General features: G+C 44.6%; 1 protein-coding gene across 3 annotated transcripts in view; it reads right to left on the bottom strand.

Moving 5' to 3' along the window:
- The window catches only part of LOC142579535 (tudor domain-containing protein 7B-like), a 116,451-nt gene that overhangs the window by 21,843 nt on the left and 74,341 nt on the right, over positions 1–20,267 (bottom strand). For all 3 annotated transcript variants that reach the window (XM_075689856.1, XM_075689857.1, XM_075689858.1), the window contains exon 20: positions 6,858–7,010. In XM_075689856.1, the coding sequence (XP_075545971.1) occupies positions 6,858–7,010 (153 nt within the window). The remainder of the gene's footprint in view (positions 1–6,857; positions 7,011–20,267) is intronic.

Here is a 20,267-nt window from a genome sequence, read left to right on the forward strand (position 1 = left end):
GCACATTTGCCATCGTAAAACGGTATGAGAACGGTTACCTGCAGGACGGTGGCGCACGTGTTTCAGAAGTTTCGAATTACACGCGGTCGTAACAACAACACGTGCGCCAGCTGGATTCTACGACGTCAACTGAAAGTTGGATCAGTGCCCGAGTTGCGCTTTCGACACTACAGGTGGCCCGGCCGTCGCCGGGAAACTAAACGGGAAACAACTTTTCGAGAGGCAGCATTGGCGTCTGTGCAGCGCGGGTTCTACGGGACTTTACAAATGAAAATACCGTTGAACTCGTATGGGTCCCTGCCCATCCGGGGAATCAAGGGAATGAGGAGGCGCACTGGGTAGCCAGAAGTCTAATCAACCGGGAGGCGTGCCCCTCAGACTCGGATCCCATGGATGAGGCACCGACGACATACCACGAGATAACAAACTACTACAAGCAAAAAAGGCGAATTTACTCGCCTCCAAACGCAAGCCTCAAGTGAGCGCAAGCCTCGAGCCTGCGTCGAATCCAAACTAGGTAGTTCACCAGCCCACATATTGGCTGGCCATAATTACCAACGGGCAATGGAACCCAATATATGTCAAAACTGCACAAATCAAACATTGGCTACCCAAAATAACATTCTTTGGGGGTGCGAGGGCTTACCCCCTCCCAGGTCGCTCCTGCCAGCTTCCTCACAACAGACGTGGGAGGAGCTGCTCAGAACGCCGGATCAAAAACTACAAAAAGCCCTCGTTGCCTGGGCCAAAAGGGCCGCTCCTCGTGAAGGGCCATCCTAGGACTCGGGCCTGCCGGATCACAACTGAGCAGAATCTCAATAAAGTTGTTACCACCACCTCCACTGTCAGGTGCGGCCACATCATCTCTCCTTCTCTATCATCTTTCACTTCCAACACCCTTTTCCCTGACGACGCTTCGCCGTGCTCCCTCACGGGTTGCAGAATCAAGCGTCTTTCTTTAAATCGCTATCATTACAGCCGAGGCCGACGCTCCACGCAGGAACGGGGGCCCCGGAGCTGCGCTCTAAAAACCGGCTGTGCCGTTGGAAAACCGGCCAGGTGGCAACCCTGTAACCAATTGAGTGTCGGCGCTAAAGACAAGGCTGACATAATTATGCGTGGAATACGTACGTCAATAATATAAGATACGAAATCTGTGAATAATGAACATGGAAAATAGACATAATAGTGAGAATTAACATTTAACAGTCGAATCATCCGAGCCAGCATGTGCGCGTCGCCTTGTCTTCTTCAGCGTCGACACCGGCTGACTATTTTTTTTTTCCTTAGTTATTTTAAGCGGTGCCGAGGCACTTGGCCGTGAGTGTATGCGTTGTCTAACTTGCAAGCGGAATGAGCAGACGCTCTAGAACTGCACGTGAGCAGCTGCGCCACACCAGCACGCGCGGCACTTGGGAGCATGCACGTCCACGCTTAAGGAACGCGACATAGGGTTGCGTTGCATCTCAAGTGCGCACTGCAGTTTTATTTTTTTTTTAAGCTGTGCCGAGGCGCTGCTGCTGAATGCTTGCGTCGTCTAACTTGCACGCGGAACTAGAAGGAGCGGCAACGCGACCGAGACGAGTGCGGCACCAGCAAGAAGCTAGGTGTTGCATTCCCGTGACCGGCGAGCGGGGTCGTCTAGCTGGAACGGCGGCCGTGGTAGCTACATCAGAACGCGGTCGGGCGTCCCCGGTTCCTGAGCATCAACGGAGCCCTTCGCATGGACCGAAGCTCAGCGACGAAAGAATTCGAGCATCGACTTCGGAGGTTTAATTATACACGATACGCGAAATTCCGTAAGTAGGCTTTTCCACGCATCTATTTTGACCCTATATCCAATTACGATGGCCGACGTGTTGAAGCTGGGGGACGCGTTCCGAAGTCTCGGATGGTACGAGGAAAGGATTGGGAGCGGAGATGGTGGTATCAGTCCGCACACCAACGCCTTATTTCCAATTTGATTCTAGTAAGAAAGTCTGTCCGACATACCCTTAGACATTGCGGAGGTAAAAAATTGCCGACGATTACGTTGTACTTCCTAATGCGAAATTTGTGCGCAGCTCTTCAGCTGTTTTGTCTTTTCGATATATTTAGGCAAAAAAATTAAATTCGAGCATGACATGCATTTACAGTTACAGACAACTTTTTGTTCTTCACACATATTTCGGCCTTCTTCAAGAAGCACTCCACTCCCACTTCTTGATTGTCATGAAGGAAGCTTTGTGGTCGGAAATAGATGGATATATGCTCGACTTGCTGCACCAGTGCCTCGTTCGGCATAGCGCCTGGATTCTGGCGGCGATGGCGCTGGGCCTCTGCTCGGGAAGCTCGTTTAACAGCAGCGGCAGACGGACTTCCACGAGTTGCCTCGCTCATGGCTCAGAAAGAACTGGCCGAGAATATACTATTTATATAGGAAGACGGATTATATTATAACATGAACCGTCTGTGAGCCTCGGACAATCCGTCTCGTGTGGAACGTTTAGCACCAGCCGGCGCAAACGGAGCGTAGCTCAGCGCAACTGACGCCGCTGACGCTGCTAGCGAGTCAACTGAAGCTGGCTCTGAGTTAGGCTTGGGAAGCGCGCACCGTGATCCGCTGATACTAGAGTGTACAAGAATATTGTCTAGGGCACTCTACTGGTACCGAGCCGGCGCTTCCGCAACCGGAGAACAAGAGAACACCACGCGCTCTCGTGCGGCCGCCATCACAGAGGCGGGGGGGGGGGGGGGGGGTACACGCAGTGGCGAACGGCGGCGGCTATGCGTTTCGGCTTGGGTTTAGCGCGCGCTAAAGCCCCTTAAACTTAGCGCGCGCAGCTAGAGCAGCGCGCTGGCCCAAAGCCACCTTTGGCTGGCTCCGGCTACGGAGCTTATTACGGCGAGGCGCGACGACGACGCGAAACGCAGGAACGGGCGCCAAAGAGCTGCGCTCTATAACAAGTTCGGACGTGCTTTTACCGCGGTCCCGTAGATGACGCTAGCTGACACCTATGCCTTCTAAACAACATTACGACTCCTTCGGCAGGTGAAAACAGAGTCAACATTTTGATAATGCATCAATAGTTAAATACCCAACTAAAAAAAAAACAACAACATAAGTTTCACCAATGCAAGAACTGTCATTCCCTTGATGGCACATCTGTGTTGTGCACATAGCCATTTCCGGCAGGGGTACACAATGTGGTGTACACAGCATCATTCTTTCCAATTCTATAGCCCAAGATCAACCATGGTGGTAGGGCCTGAGAGGTGTGGGGAAGTGCACTTGTGGAACTTTGCACATCATCTATTGAAGGCTAGCCTGCAAGCTTCTTGGCAGGAACTGACTGAGGCGCCAGAAAGGTGGACTGACATGCCAGCGAGTACTCAGGCGAGTTCCCAAAGCAAGAGGTACACTTGTTCAACATTTTAAAAGGTTTATCTCAAAAAGAAAGGTTGGTTTATACCTCCTGTAGATCTAACTAGTGAGCGCGCTTCGCGTTGCTGGGGCCAAGGCTTTCCAAAATATGTAATGTCAACAATAGAGACCGAGACAAAAAATTCGCAGTTTTGCCCAAAATGCAAAGCAAAGATTCCGACAGCAAATTATTAGACAACTGTATGAAGTAAGGATAGTAGTTCTATCAGCAGTATAAACTCGTAAACATTCACTTAGTAACTTAACCAACAAGCATCGCGTCACATGTGCACAGGAAAACAAACACATCTTACTCAATGACCACGGACTCGTCATCAAAACGCTGGCATAAGGAAGAGCGGCAGCAGCAGCGAGCAAATTGACCTTCGCGTTGCCTTTCGCTTTAACGTGAACCAAGCGGCCAGAACACAGTGCACACGAAGTTACCAATCCTCAGTGCACCTAAGACTTGACTCATTGCAAATTGCTTTCAAGATAAGGCCAGCGCAGCCACGTTAAGCCATGCCATACACAGTCGCTGCCAGAGTAGAATCTATAAAGTATTGTGTATACTATATTCAAATGGTTGTCAGCTGCACAAGACTGTTTGTTTATTCATCCTAGCTTAGTTATAGTTAAAAACGAGCTTGTTCTTGTAGCTAGTTGAAATAACGCTGAACATCTAATGCAGGCCTAGTATCTGCCCTTCAAACACCAGCAAAAAAGGAACCTGATCTACGAAGAACCTCGCAGCATCCAACTGAGCACTTTCGATGGAGTCAAGTTGGGGGCACTTCAGATCCTCAAACCTCAGGGGCACATCCTTTGCCTCTTTGTGCTTTACATTGGCTGACGTTACAGTCCTGCCCCTATATGTAACTGTGTACAAAAAGCAATTAAGGCCCCCTAACAATGCCACCTTAACTTTCAACATCTCTTCCCAAGTAGGTGGCCTGCTGTCACACTCTCAGTTGTGGCTGTAGCTCGAAATGCAACCTGGAGTCTTAACAGCTGCATCCACAGCTTTCATTGGCAAGCTACCCCCACTAATTTTTCTTATTTCTTTATGCTTCCCTTTGTATACTGGGCAAGCCTTCTGCGAGAAGGAAACAAACTGTACATATTTAGCAGTGGCATAGCCAGAAACTTTTTTTCAGGGCGGCAACTCACTTGACAGAGGAGGGGGAGGAACATGGGGCAGGGGAGCATGTGCCTTGTGTGTCGCCTCCTCGCTATGCCATTGATTGTTAATAACCTCACAGAGTAGCCTCCAATATGTTTTGTTTTCTAGTTATTAGAATAGTTTGGTGAATAACTGAGTTTTTAACTTTATTGCCACAATGGCAATATAAGGCTTATAGAACACATCTGAGAATATTACTTTCAGTTTGTTACAATGCACTACTTCTCACATAGCCCTTTCTTTTTTTTTCATATTTAAAAATAAAACTGCTGTGGTGCACAAGCGGCAGGCTGTGGCAGTCTTTAAATGTTTTGCAGTTTCCTTACACAGCAACACATCATTAATGACAGAAAACATTGTTTTCTAGTGTGCTCTGCAAATTTTGTATGCTAGCGTTGTGGTTATAAAGTTAATAATTAAAGTTTATTATTTAATCAACACTAATTATTAATCAATACTAATTACTCAATACCAACAAAATACATACAGCTGGTTTCATCCACTGGGAAGGCTTCACTTTTTTTAAGCTTGTTCAGTGTTAGCTGAGACACCTAATATATCCTACTGTCCTCCCAGGGGTTCCAAACCAGAAAAAGGTCACATAATATAGGGCAGGACTCCCTGTGGGCCACATGGCAACATTCACAACTGCAAGGCGATGATAAAACACATGTCCAACACAGAAAATTAAAGAAACTTGGTCAGTTAAGTATAAACCCCATGCAAGGGATCTTGCGCGCGACAGCGACAAGCGACACGATGGAGATGGCTGTCGCGTTCGCGTGTCGCCCAGAAGTCAAACTCCAAGCGAGCGACCGCTTCGTGCAATGGCTCTCCAGTGTTGCCGGTATTAGGGGATCGAGTTAGCGCCAAACCTGGCGTGGCACTTGCTATAACTATTTAAGTTGATTTGTTTGGCTGTACAAAGCAACATGAAGTATTTCTGAAAGTCTTGCAGTAGGTTCTTATCCTCGCACGTATAAAAATTCAATCGTTTGCTCGTTCCGTGCGACAATCGGAAGTACTTGAGTTATGTACATCCAGTTCCGGCTTCACGCTATTGGCTAGTCGTTCATAGCACTTCCGGGCAACGAGCGACAAATTCTAGATTTGCAGAACCAAGCGATCGCGCGACAAGACCGAGCAATCTGTTCACGCGACGGCCCGATCGTTGCTCGAAGTCGTCACTCGTCGCTGTCGCGCACAAAATCGCGCTCATGGGGTTTAGCCTTTAGTGCAGGTTCCCAATGGAGAATGAACAGATGAAAAAAAAAGTGCCGGTCCTGTTTCATTCTTGGAGCTTTCCATTATAAGCAGCTGGAAAGCCATAATGAAGCAATACCAGGCAAACTTCAGGGTGGTCTAATTTTGCTTCTGCTAAATACGAGGTAAAAGTGAACTTATGGTCTACAAACGTGCACAAATAAGAAGACCAATGTTATAGTAATTTGACGACTTGTGAAAGATTGCTTCAAACTAAAGGTAACCTGCCCACGCAGTTAACATCCTTTGGCTAGTGTTTTAGACATTTAAAGGTACACCAGCTATTCATAGGTTAAAACTCAAAATTGAATCCTAGGCAAACCATTTCTGTAGATATGCACATGGTCTGCAGGAAGATTTATGAAAGGGAAAATTGCCATCCACCTGACAGCAGCACAGAGCAGCAGTAAACCCATACAAGTGTACCAGAGGAAAGCTATGAAGCAGTAAAGAATTTTTAAAAAAATCGAACCTTTCTTTTGAGAAACCCAAGTGGCTGTTTTTTGTAGCCTTCTGCTATTGTGAGGTGCATGACACTTTTTCCCTTTCATGATCTTATACCAGACATTGTGAATATCTGCCAAACTGATTTACCAAGGGTTAACTATGAGTTTTAACATATGGGTAGCTGGTGGAAAGGTGCTGAAGGCATTATTGGTGCAACACATATCATAAGAGCATGTGCAACTGTACTTGGAAAGAGTAGCGATTAGGACTCAAGCACTGAAAGTACACGATTATTTTATTCATTTGTTTATTTATAGATACTGCAATCACCAAAGGTAATTTTAGCAGGGTGATACAACAAAGCCATGCATCAATTGCAAGTGTACCTTAAAAGAATGGGCTCATGCTAACAAGAAGCTTGCAGAGGTTACGTATCCCAGCGGAACATTGTGGTGTGCACACACACAGCAAACTGTTCACACTACTGAGAGAACATGAGACTAATTATGAAACAGAAATAGAGGCTTTTTTTGTCTCATGAGACTCAGAAGCAAGACTCACCCATTAGTGGCAGCTTCAGGCTTTTTCTGTTCAGTTTTTTTGCTTTCGGCTTTCTTCTCATCAAACTTTTTCTCTTCTACCTTTTTCTCGGAAAAGGTTTGCGAGGAGACGCGAGTCAAGGCAGGTACTCGCTTGGCTTTTCTTTCTTCTTGTCTGCAAAACGCCGGAATGTAAGGACACCTTTCTCATTCTTTTCTTTCTCACTGAATTTAGTGCTACAGCATGTGTCACTGAAAACAAGGCACATACACATGCTGACCCTAAAATTTAAAGAGTAAAAGTTCAAGCCAGAAAACAGTAAAATTTTATGAAAAATACTAAACATTGCCTTTTACTCAAGATTTTCACTGTTTCTTTTAAAAATTCTGTAAACTTAATCCTGTGGGAGTGCTCTCTATGAACAGACACTCTGATAGGCACAGCTAAAATGATTTGCACCACAAACAGAAATATTCATGAACTTTATTCATGAAATATTAATATAAACAACAGCTGAATTAGAAGTTGCCGGTTATTCACTGGTTCTACGGAATGGGTGGTGGTGATTCAGGGAAGTTTGAATAATCGAGTGGATGAGGAAGGTCAGGCTCTGAAAGAAAGTCGGTCGGAGACTGTCTATATTAATCTGAAATCAGTTTTTCACTATACTGAAAAAAAAAAGAAAAAACCTAAAATTATTGATGACATTATGACAATCATAAACAAGCATAAAAATCTGACATCTTACAACGAAATCGTAAAAGTTGGCAGGTATTCACATGGTAGTGATTCTCAAATGGCAATCTGCACAAACTTTTTAAATGTCTATAAGCAGCAATTTGAAGGGACTCTGTCTTTAAATACTAATACAGTTTAGGTTAATGAAGTATAATTCAGGACTTTTCATTCATTTAATGTTAATAGGTTGACTTATCAGAAAACAAAATGAAAGTCGACATTCCATTCACTTAGAATTTTGTGCCGAACCGCCAGCAGCAGTATGTCAGTGCAATATCACAGATTTCAAAGTACTTTTTCAAGTTTGGCACTGAAGTTTTTTCAAGTTTGGCTCAGTAAAAGTTCTTGAAACATGCCAAGTTCAGCCTTTGGCTCCTTCAGAATACAATGTAGTCTGCCTCTACAAATAAATTAACTAGGCCGAAGCAGACATCAAAATTCACGGCATGTTGAACTCGTGTGGAAACTCCAAGAAAGCATCACCACCCGTCTGTCATTTTTGAGTCTTTTCTGGCTAACCAAACTAATTGTCACAGTAAGAGTGGCTTTTCCGATGTTGTAGAAGGGTAACTTACTAATGTAGCTAAAAACATTTTCACTTTAACATCCCTGTAAAGAAGAGTGCGATTTCTGTTTACTTGAAGCATACTGAATGGTATGGCCTTATGATAGAAAGCTGCAACTTTCCATGTATCACAACATACAGTAGCGGTTGGTTGAAAAAAGAATGCTTGACTTGCATAACGAGGTGTGAATGGAATATTCATTAGGCAGTAAAATATACAGATCCCACACACTGTGGGATTCGATGCAACGAAGCTTCCTGTGCTGTTCGTGTTGATTGATGATAATTAGCAGTGATGTTGATGGCACACGTTTAATTGCTTCTACTTTTAGTCGAACACAAGAGTGTCGAGTTAATGTTAAATGTTACCCTGTGTGCACTACTACTGTTTGTCTGCATAGTAGTGCGAACACACAGGGGGAGGTGTTAGCTTGAGGCGTTGTTGTGTGCCATACTTCATAACCTCTCAGAGGGTTGAGCACTGTCACTGCCTCACATGGCACATCGCATTGGGGCAGAAGTTTTAAACTTTAATTGACTCATGGGGCTATACATGTCAAAACCACAATCGGATTATGAGGCACACTGTAGTGGATTCCAGATTAATTTTGACACTGTGGCGCTCTCTAATGTGTTCCTAAATCTAAGTGCACAAGCGTTTTTCATTTCGCCCCTGTCGAAATGTGGCTGCCACAGTCAGGATCAAACTTATGACTTCAAGCAGTGCAAAAGCCACAAAACAACCGTGGCGGGCACAGAAGTGTTAATTTGACGTGCAACCACTTCCATAGTGTCGCCTAGACCTTACAGTGTGCTTTAACGCGGCTCTGCTTCTGCACGCCCTGCGTAAGTTGTCTACTTAACAAATCTGCATGGTGTTTATTTTTCAGAAATAGCAGAAACATACCGTACCTTGAACTTAAATTTATACTGTTTGCCCGCAACTGCTGTCATGTCTATAGTAATAGCATTTCCTTGCCCTTTACACATTACCTTTTCCCAATCTCCCCTCTCCCCCCTGCTTGCATGGGAACTGCGAGCGAAGGGCCGCAAGACTGCTACTCACTCGTCTTGCAACTGTGCCTGTTCTACCCAGGCTGTGTCTCCTCCCCCCTCCTCTCTTCAATTCTATCTAGCTTCCCTCTGGACTTGCACGTAAGTAGAAAGGTAAGCGCTGCAATTTCTGCAATGCTTTTGCGGGTGTCACGGATAATTACAGCTGTCAAGAGGCTAATGTGGCGACGCCCAGGGAGCTCCAGGGGGCTCAGGGCTTTGCACATTTGACATGGTGCAAAAGTTCAAACGAGTTTCTCACATTGCTTTTACTCTCTGCTGCACTTGTGACATGCATACACATGCTCTGAACCACCTCCTACCACAGTGTGCGAGACAGCAGCAGCAGTGGGAAAGTTGAAGGAAGAGGCAAAGAAAGCTTCTCTTTAACATCCAGTTCTGCACCACCACAAAAAGCATGACAATATATTCTGGGCAGCTCTTTCTCTCAAGTTGACAGAATGCAACCGGCCACAAAATATTGCTGGGCATGTGAACATGTGGCTGCGCTCTGTGTAGCGCCAGTGTAGCTGCCATGGCTGCACATTGAAGCAAATATGCACAGGCACAATGACCCCTAAAGGTAAGGCTTCATGTCGTCTGCTACTTTATAGGCCCACCAAGAATGCATCTTAGTGCAGTGAAGCAAATTTTGCTTTCAGTAGCATAATGCTGTAGCAGCAACCCAACCTTGAGCTTGTATGCTGCATGTGAACAGACAGTTACACCACCTCAAACCCAGTACACTGTGTCATCAACTTCAGTAAGCATTTATCCATCAGCTTGTCTAGTAGTCATAAAGCCATGCCCCCACGCATCACTTCACCTGCGCAGGTTAGGTTGAAATGAAAGTGGATGAAAAAACAATTGGCAGCAGGTGGCATAAGAACCCACATCCTGTGGTTTCCTTCCTTTTTGTTCTTTACATAGCGAGGGTCTCAAATCTGGCAGATTTTATGCCTTCAGGTAGCATGTGTGGGTTTATTGACCAGTTGCCTTCACCGAGATAGATCATCTACTCGTGACACCTGCAAGAGAAAGGATGCTCCACACCTGCCACCAAGGTTTGTGAGCGGTGGTACTGGCTAACACTCCCAGGCACTGGCGTAATCGTCTTGCTGCCAAAAATTTACACACGCAGCAAAGTAAAATACACTTGGTTACAGCAATATCAGCTGTTTTTGTCTGTTTGAGCTCTGTGCCACCAGGTGGCAGCACCACGCAGGCCGCTCCCGTTTACACCTCCACCCCAACCACCTGCGGTTACCCGAATACCGGACAAGCTAGACCTCTCTAATACCAGGCCGACCTGTGGCGGACGTGAAGCAGGCGTTCACTCTTTAGTTGCCACGAGAAAATGGTCGGTTGTTTATAGGTCTTGGAAAAAAATTATTTACCACTACAAATAATATTCCAGCACACATTGCAGCATAGCATATTGTGCATAATAAAATGCTCTTTCTAAAAACATATATTGCCAGACAAAAAAATTTATTAGGTAAAACAAAAATTCTGGAAAGCACCATTTTTACTGCCAGTCGATAATAACAACAATAAAAAAACATGATATCTACAAAAACATTAATACCAAAGGAAATTCAGAATATAGATTTGAAAGATAAGTAACCAAGGAATAGTGTCTGAAAAAAAAATGCTCAGTACACCGCCGTTCTTCGTATACAAAAAAGAAACTAAGACCAGTTCGTCACTCATGCCATGCGGTGAAGCAGCTCCTGGATTTTGTGAAGCATAGGTTCACTCCACACTTTTCCCACAGGACGCCTGGTTTTTGTTCAACTTTGCGGCCCACATAACACATTTTACACTTCCACCTTTTCGGCATCTTCTGGGGATAGTCCGATGAGAAGTCCAGGGAACGTACTTCAGTTCATCTAGAGTTATGCACCTCTTCCAAGATTGATTGCTCTCAGCGTAGCTGGGCAATTATAAGATTATGCATCCAAGCATATCTGTTTTGCGTTTTTGCAGATTGTCTTTATCACCTCTACAAAGAAGAGTAGAAAGAAATCCCACGCTGTTGTAAACTCTTGTGCTGATCCGCAGTGCTGGGCTGTGCTACAGGCGGCCTTTTTGGCGTGAACGGAAGTATCTTTGCTGCCATGGCAGCACATCATAACCAAGCGAAGTATGCACCCTGAAGATAATCCGTAGTGTTCTCGGGTCGTGCAAAAAGATCGGCAGATAAGTGCGCACGAGGAAGGAAACCGCTCAACGGCGTAAAGGAAACTCGCCAGTGAACAGCTGCGGATGTCCCATGCTGACTCAAAACATTGTCACCGTCAGAGCTTGAATTTGCTTTGCTGTCATCTTCGGAACCATAACTCGAGTCCTCATCCCTAAATTAAAGTGTGGGTGCAGCATAGTTTCGAGCACAATGCTTTTCTCACGACGCAGCCACGCAGGACGATGCAACGGGAGCGACGTTTGATAACTGCGCAGTGACACCAGCTGTGCCCCTTGCCTGCATTTTACGAGAGAAGCGACAGCGAAACTCTTGGAAACTGGTTGAAAATGCCAGGTCCACATGAAGGACATGTGGCGGACCTTCAGGAATACACTTTGGGAGAATAAAATGACTCGGACTCCAAACCAAAGCTCATCAGTGAAAAGCTGGCTTCATTTTCGGTTACTTATCACTGTTCAGCACTGTCGGGCACGAAGCCAGTGATATAATTTAATTCTTGATTTGCTGGGAGTCATTTAATTACAAATTTGGATGCTAGTGCAGCGTAATTGTGAGCAGCATGCTTTTTCCTCAAGCGTGGCAGAAGGTGACTGCCACTTTTTTTCGCTACAACATACGCACATTAGTTTGCAAAAAGGTCGGTCAAAAATCACAATGTTGCCAGAGCACAATAATTTAAACTGATTCTGAAAGTTCAGTGCCTGTACTAACTACTGGGTGGGCTTAAGTGGATAAGAAATGGCTCCAACATGTAGAAATCAATGATCTAAAGCATCGATCACCAGTGCTTGATTTGAATAAGCGTGGTAACGAAAAAGTTAAACAAGCCGATCCTAAAGGTAGTGCAATGCCGGGCCAACCCACAGCGGAGGTGAAGCAGGTGTAAGCACTCACTATACATGGGTCGATCCCAAAGAAAGCGCAATACCAGGCTGACCCGTGGCGGAGGTGAAGCAGGCATTAAGTACTCCCCATACGTGGGCCGATCCCAAGGATAGTGCAATACCGGGCCGACCCACAGTGGAGGTGCAGTTTGCCATCAATGGGTCCATGTACAAAGCTTTGCTGGTCATCCTTGTTCACAGAGTGAAAGGGCAATGAGCTTTCTTCATCCACTTTTATTTCCATTTATTTATCATTTTCTTTATATCAATTACGAACCACAATTGATTTCCCCTGTGCTCTCCTTGGCTTCATTCATTGTTGGTGCCTTATTTTGAGTATATACATATATATGTGTTTCATTTATTTAACTCAGAATTTGCAGTTACAATGTTCTTGTGATTGAGAAGTCAGCTAATAGCTGTTAGTGGGTTAGCTGCATGTGATGACAGTGCATAACACAATTGCGGAAGTCACTAAAGCAAGCGATTTTTCAGTTCTTGACACGAGAATGTAAATTCCCTGGTGCATGCAGTGAATTAGTTGAGTTATGTTGAGTTGAGTTTAATAGCACATAAGCAGCTAAAGCTATGTGCCAAACACAAGGTATAAATTCTTTTTAAAGAGTTGGGTCACATCAGTGAGTCCTTGTCTAGGCAAGAGCCTGGAGGGCCCCAACAAATTAACTACCTCGGCCTTTTTCTCAGAGATAAGTAAGAGACGAGTTCTGTAATATGCAGCGATGGACTCAGTGCGGTTTTAAAATTGTATGAGAACACCTGCATCCTGACATACCGACATGATGACATCATCATGACTTATCAACAAGTGCATCTTCGCCTAAAATCAAAGCTGGGTGAAAAGGAACGTGTTCATCGTAAAACGAAGTAAAAAAACTTCCTCAGTGGTTCAAGTTTTCTGCATGAAAATAGTATGTGGTTTACTGTTAGTTCATCTCCACGTGTTTCACATTGGGGTTTGTTTTGCTTTGTTAGGATGAAGTTGTGTGTGAGGTGTGTGTGTCCTATGGCAAAGACGGCATAGAATCACTTCTTTGGAACATTCCTGGTGTGTGCAAGATTTCCATTCGCCTAACACAAGCTTTAACAAGTGTAGTTTGTTGTTTACTTCGTTGTTCCAAGCAGACTGCCATTTTTACCTTAGTTTACAATGAATTAACTTCATGCAGTCGTTAGGAGGCATGTTTATTTTCGTGATTTGTTTGTGTCGGGCTTGTGCCGCGCATACATCTGCTCTCTCATTGCCACTAATTCCGATGTGGCTCGGAACCCTGCATGACTTGATGTTCTGTCCTTGTGTGGTGGCTTTTATTAAATTATGTATAATGTATCCCAATAGTGGTGTGACTGCATTTCTGGCATGAAGAGCTGTGAGTGCACTTAGGTAGTCTGTGCGTATTATACTATTTGTGAGGTTCTCCTTCACTATTTTCTCTATGGCTACGGAAATGGCATAGCATTCAGCAGTGAAGATGGATGTACACTGCGGAAGTCTTACTGTTTGTTCCCAGTTCCCTTGGACAACTGCACTTCAAGTATGGCCTATTGTTTTAGAACCATCAGTATAAACGTCCGTGAAACTGGTGTAGGTTTCGTCTAGTGCAAGGAATTGTTGAATAAGGTGTTGTGGTGAAGTTTGTGCTTTGCTGAACTGTGTTAGAGTGAGAAGCTGTGGGAAAGACAAACCATGGGGGTAGTAGGTCACGTCTGTGGGCAATGCCAGGTAATGTGCCCACTATGTCAAGGTTCCAACACATCTCTTCAAATTGCAGCAGCAGCAGTCTAGTAGTTTGTAGTTTGTTGTTGAATATTATTCTGGAAGGACACTTTGTTACAAATGGATAGCAAATGTGTTTTGGTAGAGATTGTACCTAAAGTATGTATGCACAGGTTAGAGCAGCTCTTCTACTTTCTACTGGGGGTTCGTTTGTTTCTACATAAAGGCTGCCTATAGGAGATGTTCGGTATGCACTGCATGAAATACGCAAGCCTGAGTTATGTACTGCGCCTAATTTTTTAAAGTATGATGGTCTTGCTGAACCATGCACTAAACAGCTATAATCCAAGGAGGTACATAGCAAAGTGTGATAAATGTGTAGAAAGCATGTTCTATCAGACCCCGAGTATTTACATGACAGTACTTTGAATATATTCAGCGACTCGGAGGCTTTTTTTCTGAGGGTGTTTATGTGTGGTAAGAATGTGAGCTTTTTGTCAAAAGTTATACCTAAAAATTTTTGTTCATTCTTTACTGGAAGTACGGTTTCTTTTAGGTGCAGAATGGGGTCAACTTGTACGCTTCTTTTGAGTGAGAAGAGAACAGCAACTGTCTTTTGTGGTGAAAACTTAGATCCATTTCTGTCTGCCCAAATTGAGTTTGTTCAATGCGAGTTGTATCTGTCTCTCGCACATTGGCAAGCTGGAAGATGTGTATGCTATTTGAAGGTCATCGACATATACAGAATACGTAATGGACCTCGGAATTATTTTTGCTATGGAGCTCATTTTTACTATGAAAAGTGTCGTATTTTAAATACAACCCTGCGGCACTCCATTCTCATGGACAAACTTCTTCCAACAGGTTGCACCCAGGCGTACATAAAATGAACAGTCGGACAGGAAAACTTTCAGACAGTTCAGCATCCTACCGTGGATAACAAGTTCTGCTAGATCGTGGAGAATACCAAACCTCAAGGTGGTATCGTAAGCCTTATCGATATCGAAGAAGACTACTAGACAGTGTTGCTTATGTATGAATGCTTCTCGGACTGTATTTTCTAGGCGCACAGGATGGTCAGTTGTTGAACATGCTTTTTTAAATCCACACTGGTGGATGTCAAGGAGTTCCCGTGATTCAAGAGTGAACATCAGCCTAATGTTCAGGATACTTTCGAATGATTTTGCAAGACAACTTGCAAGAGCTATGGGTCTATAACTGCTAGGGGTGGTTGGTGGCTTTGCCGGCTTCAGAAACAGTACACCCACTGCTCTTTTCAAAGCCTCTGGTATAGCTCCTGATACCTATATTTTGTTGAAGAATTGCAAAAGTGCATTTACAACAGCTTCTGAGAAGTGAGCCAGCATTTCATATTTCATCAGGGCTGGGTGCTGTCTGTTTACTGGCAGATAGTACTTTTTGGATTTCCTGAAGTGTAATTAGTGTACTATAAGGCTCACTTGTACTGCCACTTGTAGGAATTCTTTGTTTTTTTTTCAGCTGTATGTGTGTACTTCGGGAACGAGTGTGTGTAGTGTGAGGAACTCGAAACATCAGAGAAATGTTCCCCTAGTACGTCCGCCGGTGCCTCTATACTTGTTTGTGTGCCGGGGGCTGTTAAAGACGGAATTATGAATGGTGAAAAGCTGCCATTTAATTTATGGACTTGTTCCCACATGTTTTTGAATGTGATTGAACTGTTGACAGGTGATATGTAATGCTTCCAGGAAGTTTTCTTGGCATCGCAATGAATACAATGTGCATTGGCTTTCGCCTTTTTAAAATTTACTACATTATCATGCGTTGGGTATCTGCGGAATATCCCCCAGGCTTTGTTTTGTTTCTTTTTTGCTTCCCTACATTCTTACGTATACCAGATTTTGCGATTATGTCGAACTACTCCTGAGGAATAGCTAGCAGGGCGGCAGTAATAATACAGGTTGGGAACAATTGATTTATATTGTCGACATTTAGATTACACGAGAAAACTTTATCCAGGCTTGCCTGTTCTCGAAACAGTGCCCAGTTTGCTAAGTGTAGCTTCCAACGGTGTGGTTTGCTTGGGATGATTTGTGGTGGGGATGATAAGTTAATTTTTATAGGAAGGTGATCACTTCCGCAAGGGTTTGTCAAGAACATCCCATTTAACATCGTTAAAAACTGATGGAGAAATAAAAGATAAATCTAAGCAGCTCATTTTTCCTGAGCTCGGAGAGCAATATGTGTGCTTTCCTGTGTTAAGCAGGCAGACATTATTGGTATTATTATTAAGCAAACAGGCAGACAGAAATTGGTATGTTACCAAGCGTCACAAGACTGCTGACCTTCTTGTACCGATATTTCTGAGGGATCTCAAGAAGAAGGTCTGCGCTAGCCATTTTCATCACTTTATAACCTGATCCTGAGGCTTTGGTCAAATATTTTGCAACTGTGAATGGGGAAATGGATCTAGCTTGTTTTTTAGAGTTCTCACTGTGTACAACATAATATTTCGGATAAGTCTCTTTTGATCGGTTGAAATACGTTTAATTCATCGGTGCGTCCACTTTTTTGAACGTGACGATCAAGTATGTGGGGAAATGCTGGTGTTCCCATAGTAGTTCGGATTCTTTTCGGCAGCAATGGTGGCCACCCACCACAGAGCCCAACTAGGGGATGCTGCAGCACTTAATGTGTAAGGCTGCCCGTGCTAACCGTACATTGCCACTACAGCCTATTATACCCAAGGGAGGGCACATACACAAGGTTAAACCAGGTCGCCTAGGAAAAATGGGAAGTGACGGAAGAGAAGAGACGATAGGAGAGTAAAAGAAAGAAGATAGGAAAGAAAAATACTGAAGAGGGGGATAGGAAAAGGCGACTGCCGATTTCCTCCAGGTGGGTCAGTCTGGAGGTGCCATCTACGTTAAGCCGAAGCCAAAAGGGTGTGTCGCCGCCGCCAAGGGGCCATAAAGGTCCAAACACCCGGCACTGACTCAACCCCCAGGATCACCTTTTCCCCGGACATGGCTAAGCCACGCACGGTTAGACGCGGGATGGTCCAACCCTCGTGTGCTTGGGTACATGGTGTCGCAACACACCAAACGCCTGCTGAAGCAAACGCCCCTGTGGGGTGGGTGCTTTCCTGTATTGAGCAGGCAGACATTAGATAAAATCTTCTAGGATACGGCCTCTATTGTCCATTTGGTCACTGCCCCAAGAAGGTGAGTGCATATTAAAATCTCCTATTATTAAATATGGCTCTGGTAGCTGTTTAAAAAGTTCTTATAAATCTTAAGTGTAACATTTACATGTGGTTCAAGATACATAGTACATATTGTAATTGTTTTAAAAATCAAGAACGGTCACTGCTACAGCTCCATATTTCGTTTGAAGCCTGATTTCATGAGTAGCAACACCATTTTTCACTATGACTGCGACACCTCCAGAGAGCCTACTCGCTTGTGCTCTGTCACAACGAAAGACTTTGTATTTTTTTTAAATGTTCTTATGGTGTGGTCATCTTCTTATGTCACTGTAGCTTTTAATAGCTCCATATTTCGTTTGAAGCCTGATTTCATGAGTAGCAACACCATTTTTCACTATTATTGCAACACCTCCAGAGAGCTCACTCGCTTGTTCTCTGTCACAACGAAAGACTTTTTTTTTTTTAAATGTTCTTATGGTGTGGTCACCTTTTTTATGTCACTGTAGTTTTGAATAATCCCACGACAATTCCAATGTACCAGGAACGCCATGTTTAATTATATTGTGGGGATGTGGCTAAAAGCAATTAAGTTCCTCGTTTTTGAGGCTCTCTTTTTTTTCGAGAGAGTTGTGCCTCCGCGGTAGCAAGGGCAAACTGGTATTTGCCTCCATGGCCTCTCCCGAGGCACTGGAGCATCACAAAGCCACAGGTATGTGTGTTTCAGGCCTCTCCCATTGAGGAGGAACTTTGTGGGCTGCCGACTGAGGGGCCAGCGTGTCCTGTTTGGCAGGTGGCAGGGCAGCTTGCGCTGTCTCTGCCTGGGGCATGGGTGGCTCTGCCGGAGGCCCGGTAACCGTGGCCTGAGCAGGCACCGAAGGCTGGTGTGGTGCTACACCCTGTCGCATTACATCGGCGAAGTTGTTTCTTCCACTGAAGGAGAACCTGTCTGTTAGCGTAATACACCTTCTAGCTTCTTTGAATGAAATGTTCTCTTAGGTTTTTTGTTTCTTCCTTAGAAGGAGAATGTGTTTGTTAGCGCAATACGCCTTCCAGTTTGTCTGAATGAAATGTTCTCTTTGGTTTTCAACGTAAGGATTTATTTTTATTTTTTCCAGGACGGACAAGCCCTGGAGTATGCAGCATGTTCTCCTCCACAGTTTACACAATGTGCTGCAGCGTCAGTTTTCAGAAACATGTTCCTTGAAGCATGTTTTGCGCAAGTTTTGTGGCCCTAACTCTTGAGCCATGGCCGAACTTGTGACAACTGAAGCATCTGCGGGGTTTGGGAATGTAGTCTTGCATCTAATTTCAAATAGCTGACTTCTATTGATTCAGGGAGTGTGTTGCGTTGAACGTGAGAATCAGGTGTTTTGTGTCAATTTCTTTGTTGTCCTTCCGGATTTTGATCCGGTGAACATCTATGACATCTTGGTCGGTGAGCCCTTCAAGCATTTATTTTTCTGTTAAGTGTACGAAATCGATTTCTGATATTACACCACGGACAGTGTTTAGGGATCGGTGGGATGTGACAGAGACAGGGATGTCCCCAATGAACGCAATGTTTGACTGTTTTGAGTATTGTACGTTGTCTCGAAGTTCGAGCTGCAAATCGCCACTGGACATTTTGGAAAGCTTGTAGCCAGGGCAGGACTTGGATACTGTGAATGGAAATAACATTCTTGCTGGCTTTTCTTCTACTTCACTATGTAGTACATGGTATTTTGGAAAGGTTACTTTTAATTTCTGAAAAAAAATCAGCTGCTTCAATCTGCCCTCTTTTATAAGAGGGCCGATCATTTTGGAGGAAAGGAGGAGCCATGTAAAAGTTGTGTTGTTCGGCCACGGTGCCAGCCGCCCACCATGGAGCCCAACGAGGGGGACAGGAACTTGCAAACAAGTCCAACCCACGCCAGCTGTACATTGAGACTATAACCTAATATATGACATAAGCAAGGTAAGTTAGCCACACAAGGTTAACCCTTGTCACCTACAAAAATTAGAAGTGAATAGAAGATACAAGAAGACAGGACAGGTATGAAAAAAAGGCACGTGGAGGAAGAGGACAGGAAAAGGTGACTGCCGATTTCTCCCGGGAGGGTCAGTCCAGAGGGGCTGTCTATGTGAAGCAGAGGCCAAAGAGGTGTATTGGCTCTGCTGAGGGGCCATAAAGGTCCAAACACTCAGCATCAGTCTGCTAAACCCCCAGGAACCCTGTTTCCCCGGACACGGCAAAGCCACGTACAGCTAGGTGCGGGAGGCGCCAACCCTTATGTGCTCGGGTGCGTGGTGTCTCAACACGCCAAACGCCTACCGACGCAGACGCCCCTGTGGGGGCAGTGAATTAGTATTGGTCTTACATGTTCACAGGAGCCTCTTATACACATCGGCAACATTTTATTACTATATCCAAGAAGTGTTTCAGTGCCTCTTCAAGGTGAGATTAGTAAATTTCAGCAGTCCGAAAAGCTTCACAAGCTTCTATGAAGCTTCTTGCGGCTAAAGCCTTGTCAGTAAGCACTGACCAATTAAATCCCACAACAAGACCCAAGTGATAGCTTCGCGATCAAGCGCACTAGCCATATCTTCTTATGCATGTAATGCGTCATAGCATACAGGCACGTGCCAAAGAGAGCAATGCTGCAGTCGGCCTCATGCAAAGGGCTTAAACCCACTGTTTAAACTTGATGCACACATCACTACAACGACTTACTTTTTCATCATTGCGTAGCAGCCAGCAATAGACTTCATATCTTTTTTGCTGAACTAGCAAGCGAGGCCACAATGCATGACAATGACTGCTGGCAGCACCACCAGCGCTAACAAAAGTATCCTCCTTTCCACACCACACTGGGAATTTCGCATGGTGGCTTTTCATCTCGTAGGACTATGCTTCAAGACTTGTGACATGACACAGCCCAAGCTCAATCGTGTACGACACAAAAGTACTGCCTTCATTATACAGCTACATTTCGATATAACGAACTTCATTATAAGAAAATTCTCAATATAACAAAATGTTGGACTTTTCATAACCTCTTCCCCATAGAACATCAATGTAATGAA

The sequence above is a fragment of the Dermacentor variabilis genome, chromosome 4, assembly GCF_050947875.1.
Source record: "Dermacentor variabilis isolate Ectoservices chromosome 4, ASM5094787v1, whole genome shotgun sequence".
Taxonomy (NCBI): domain Eukaryota; kingdom Metazoa; phylum Arthropoda; class Arachnida; order Ixodida; family Ixodidae; genus Dermacentor; species Dermacentor variabilis.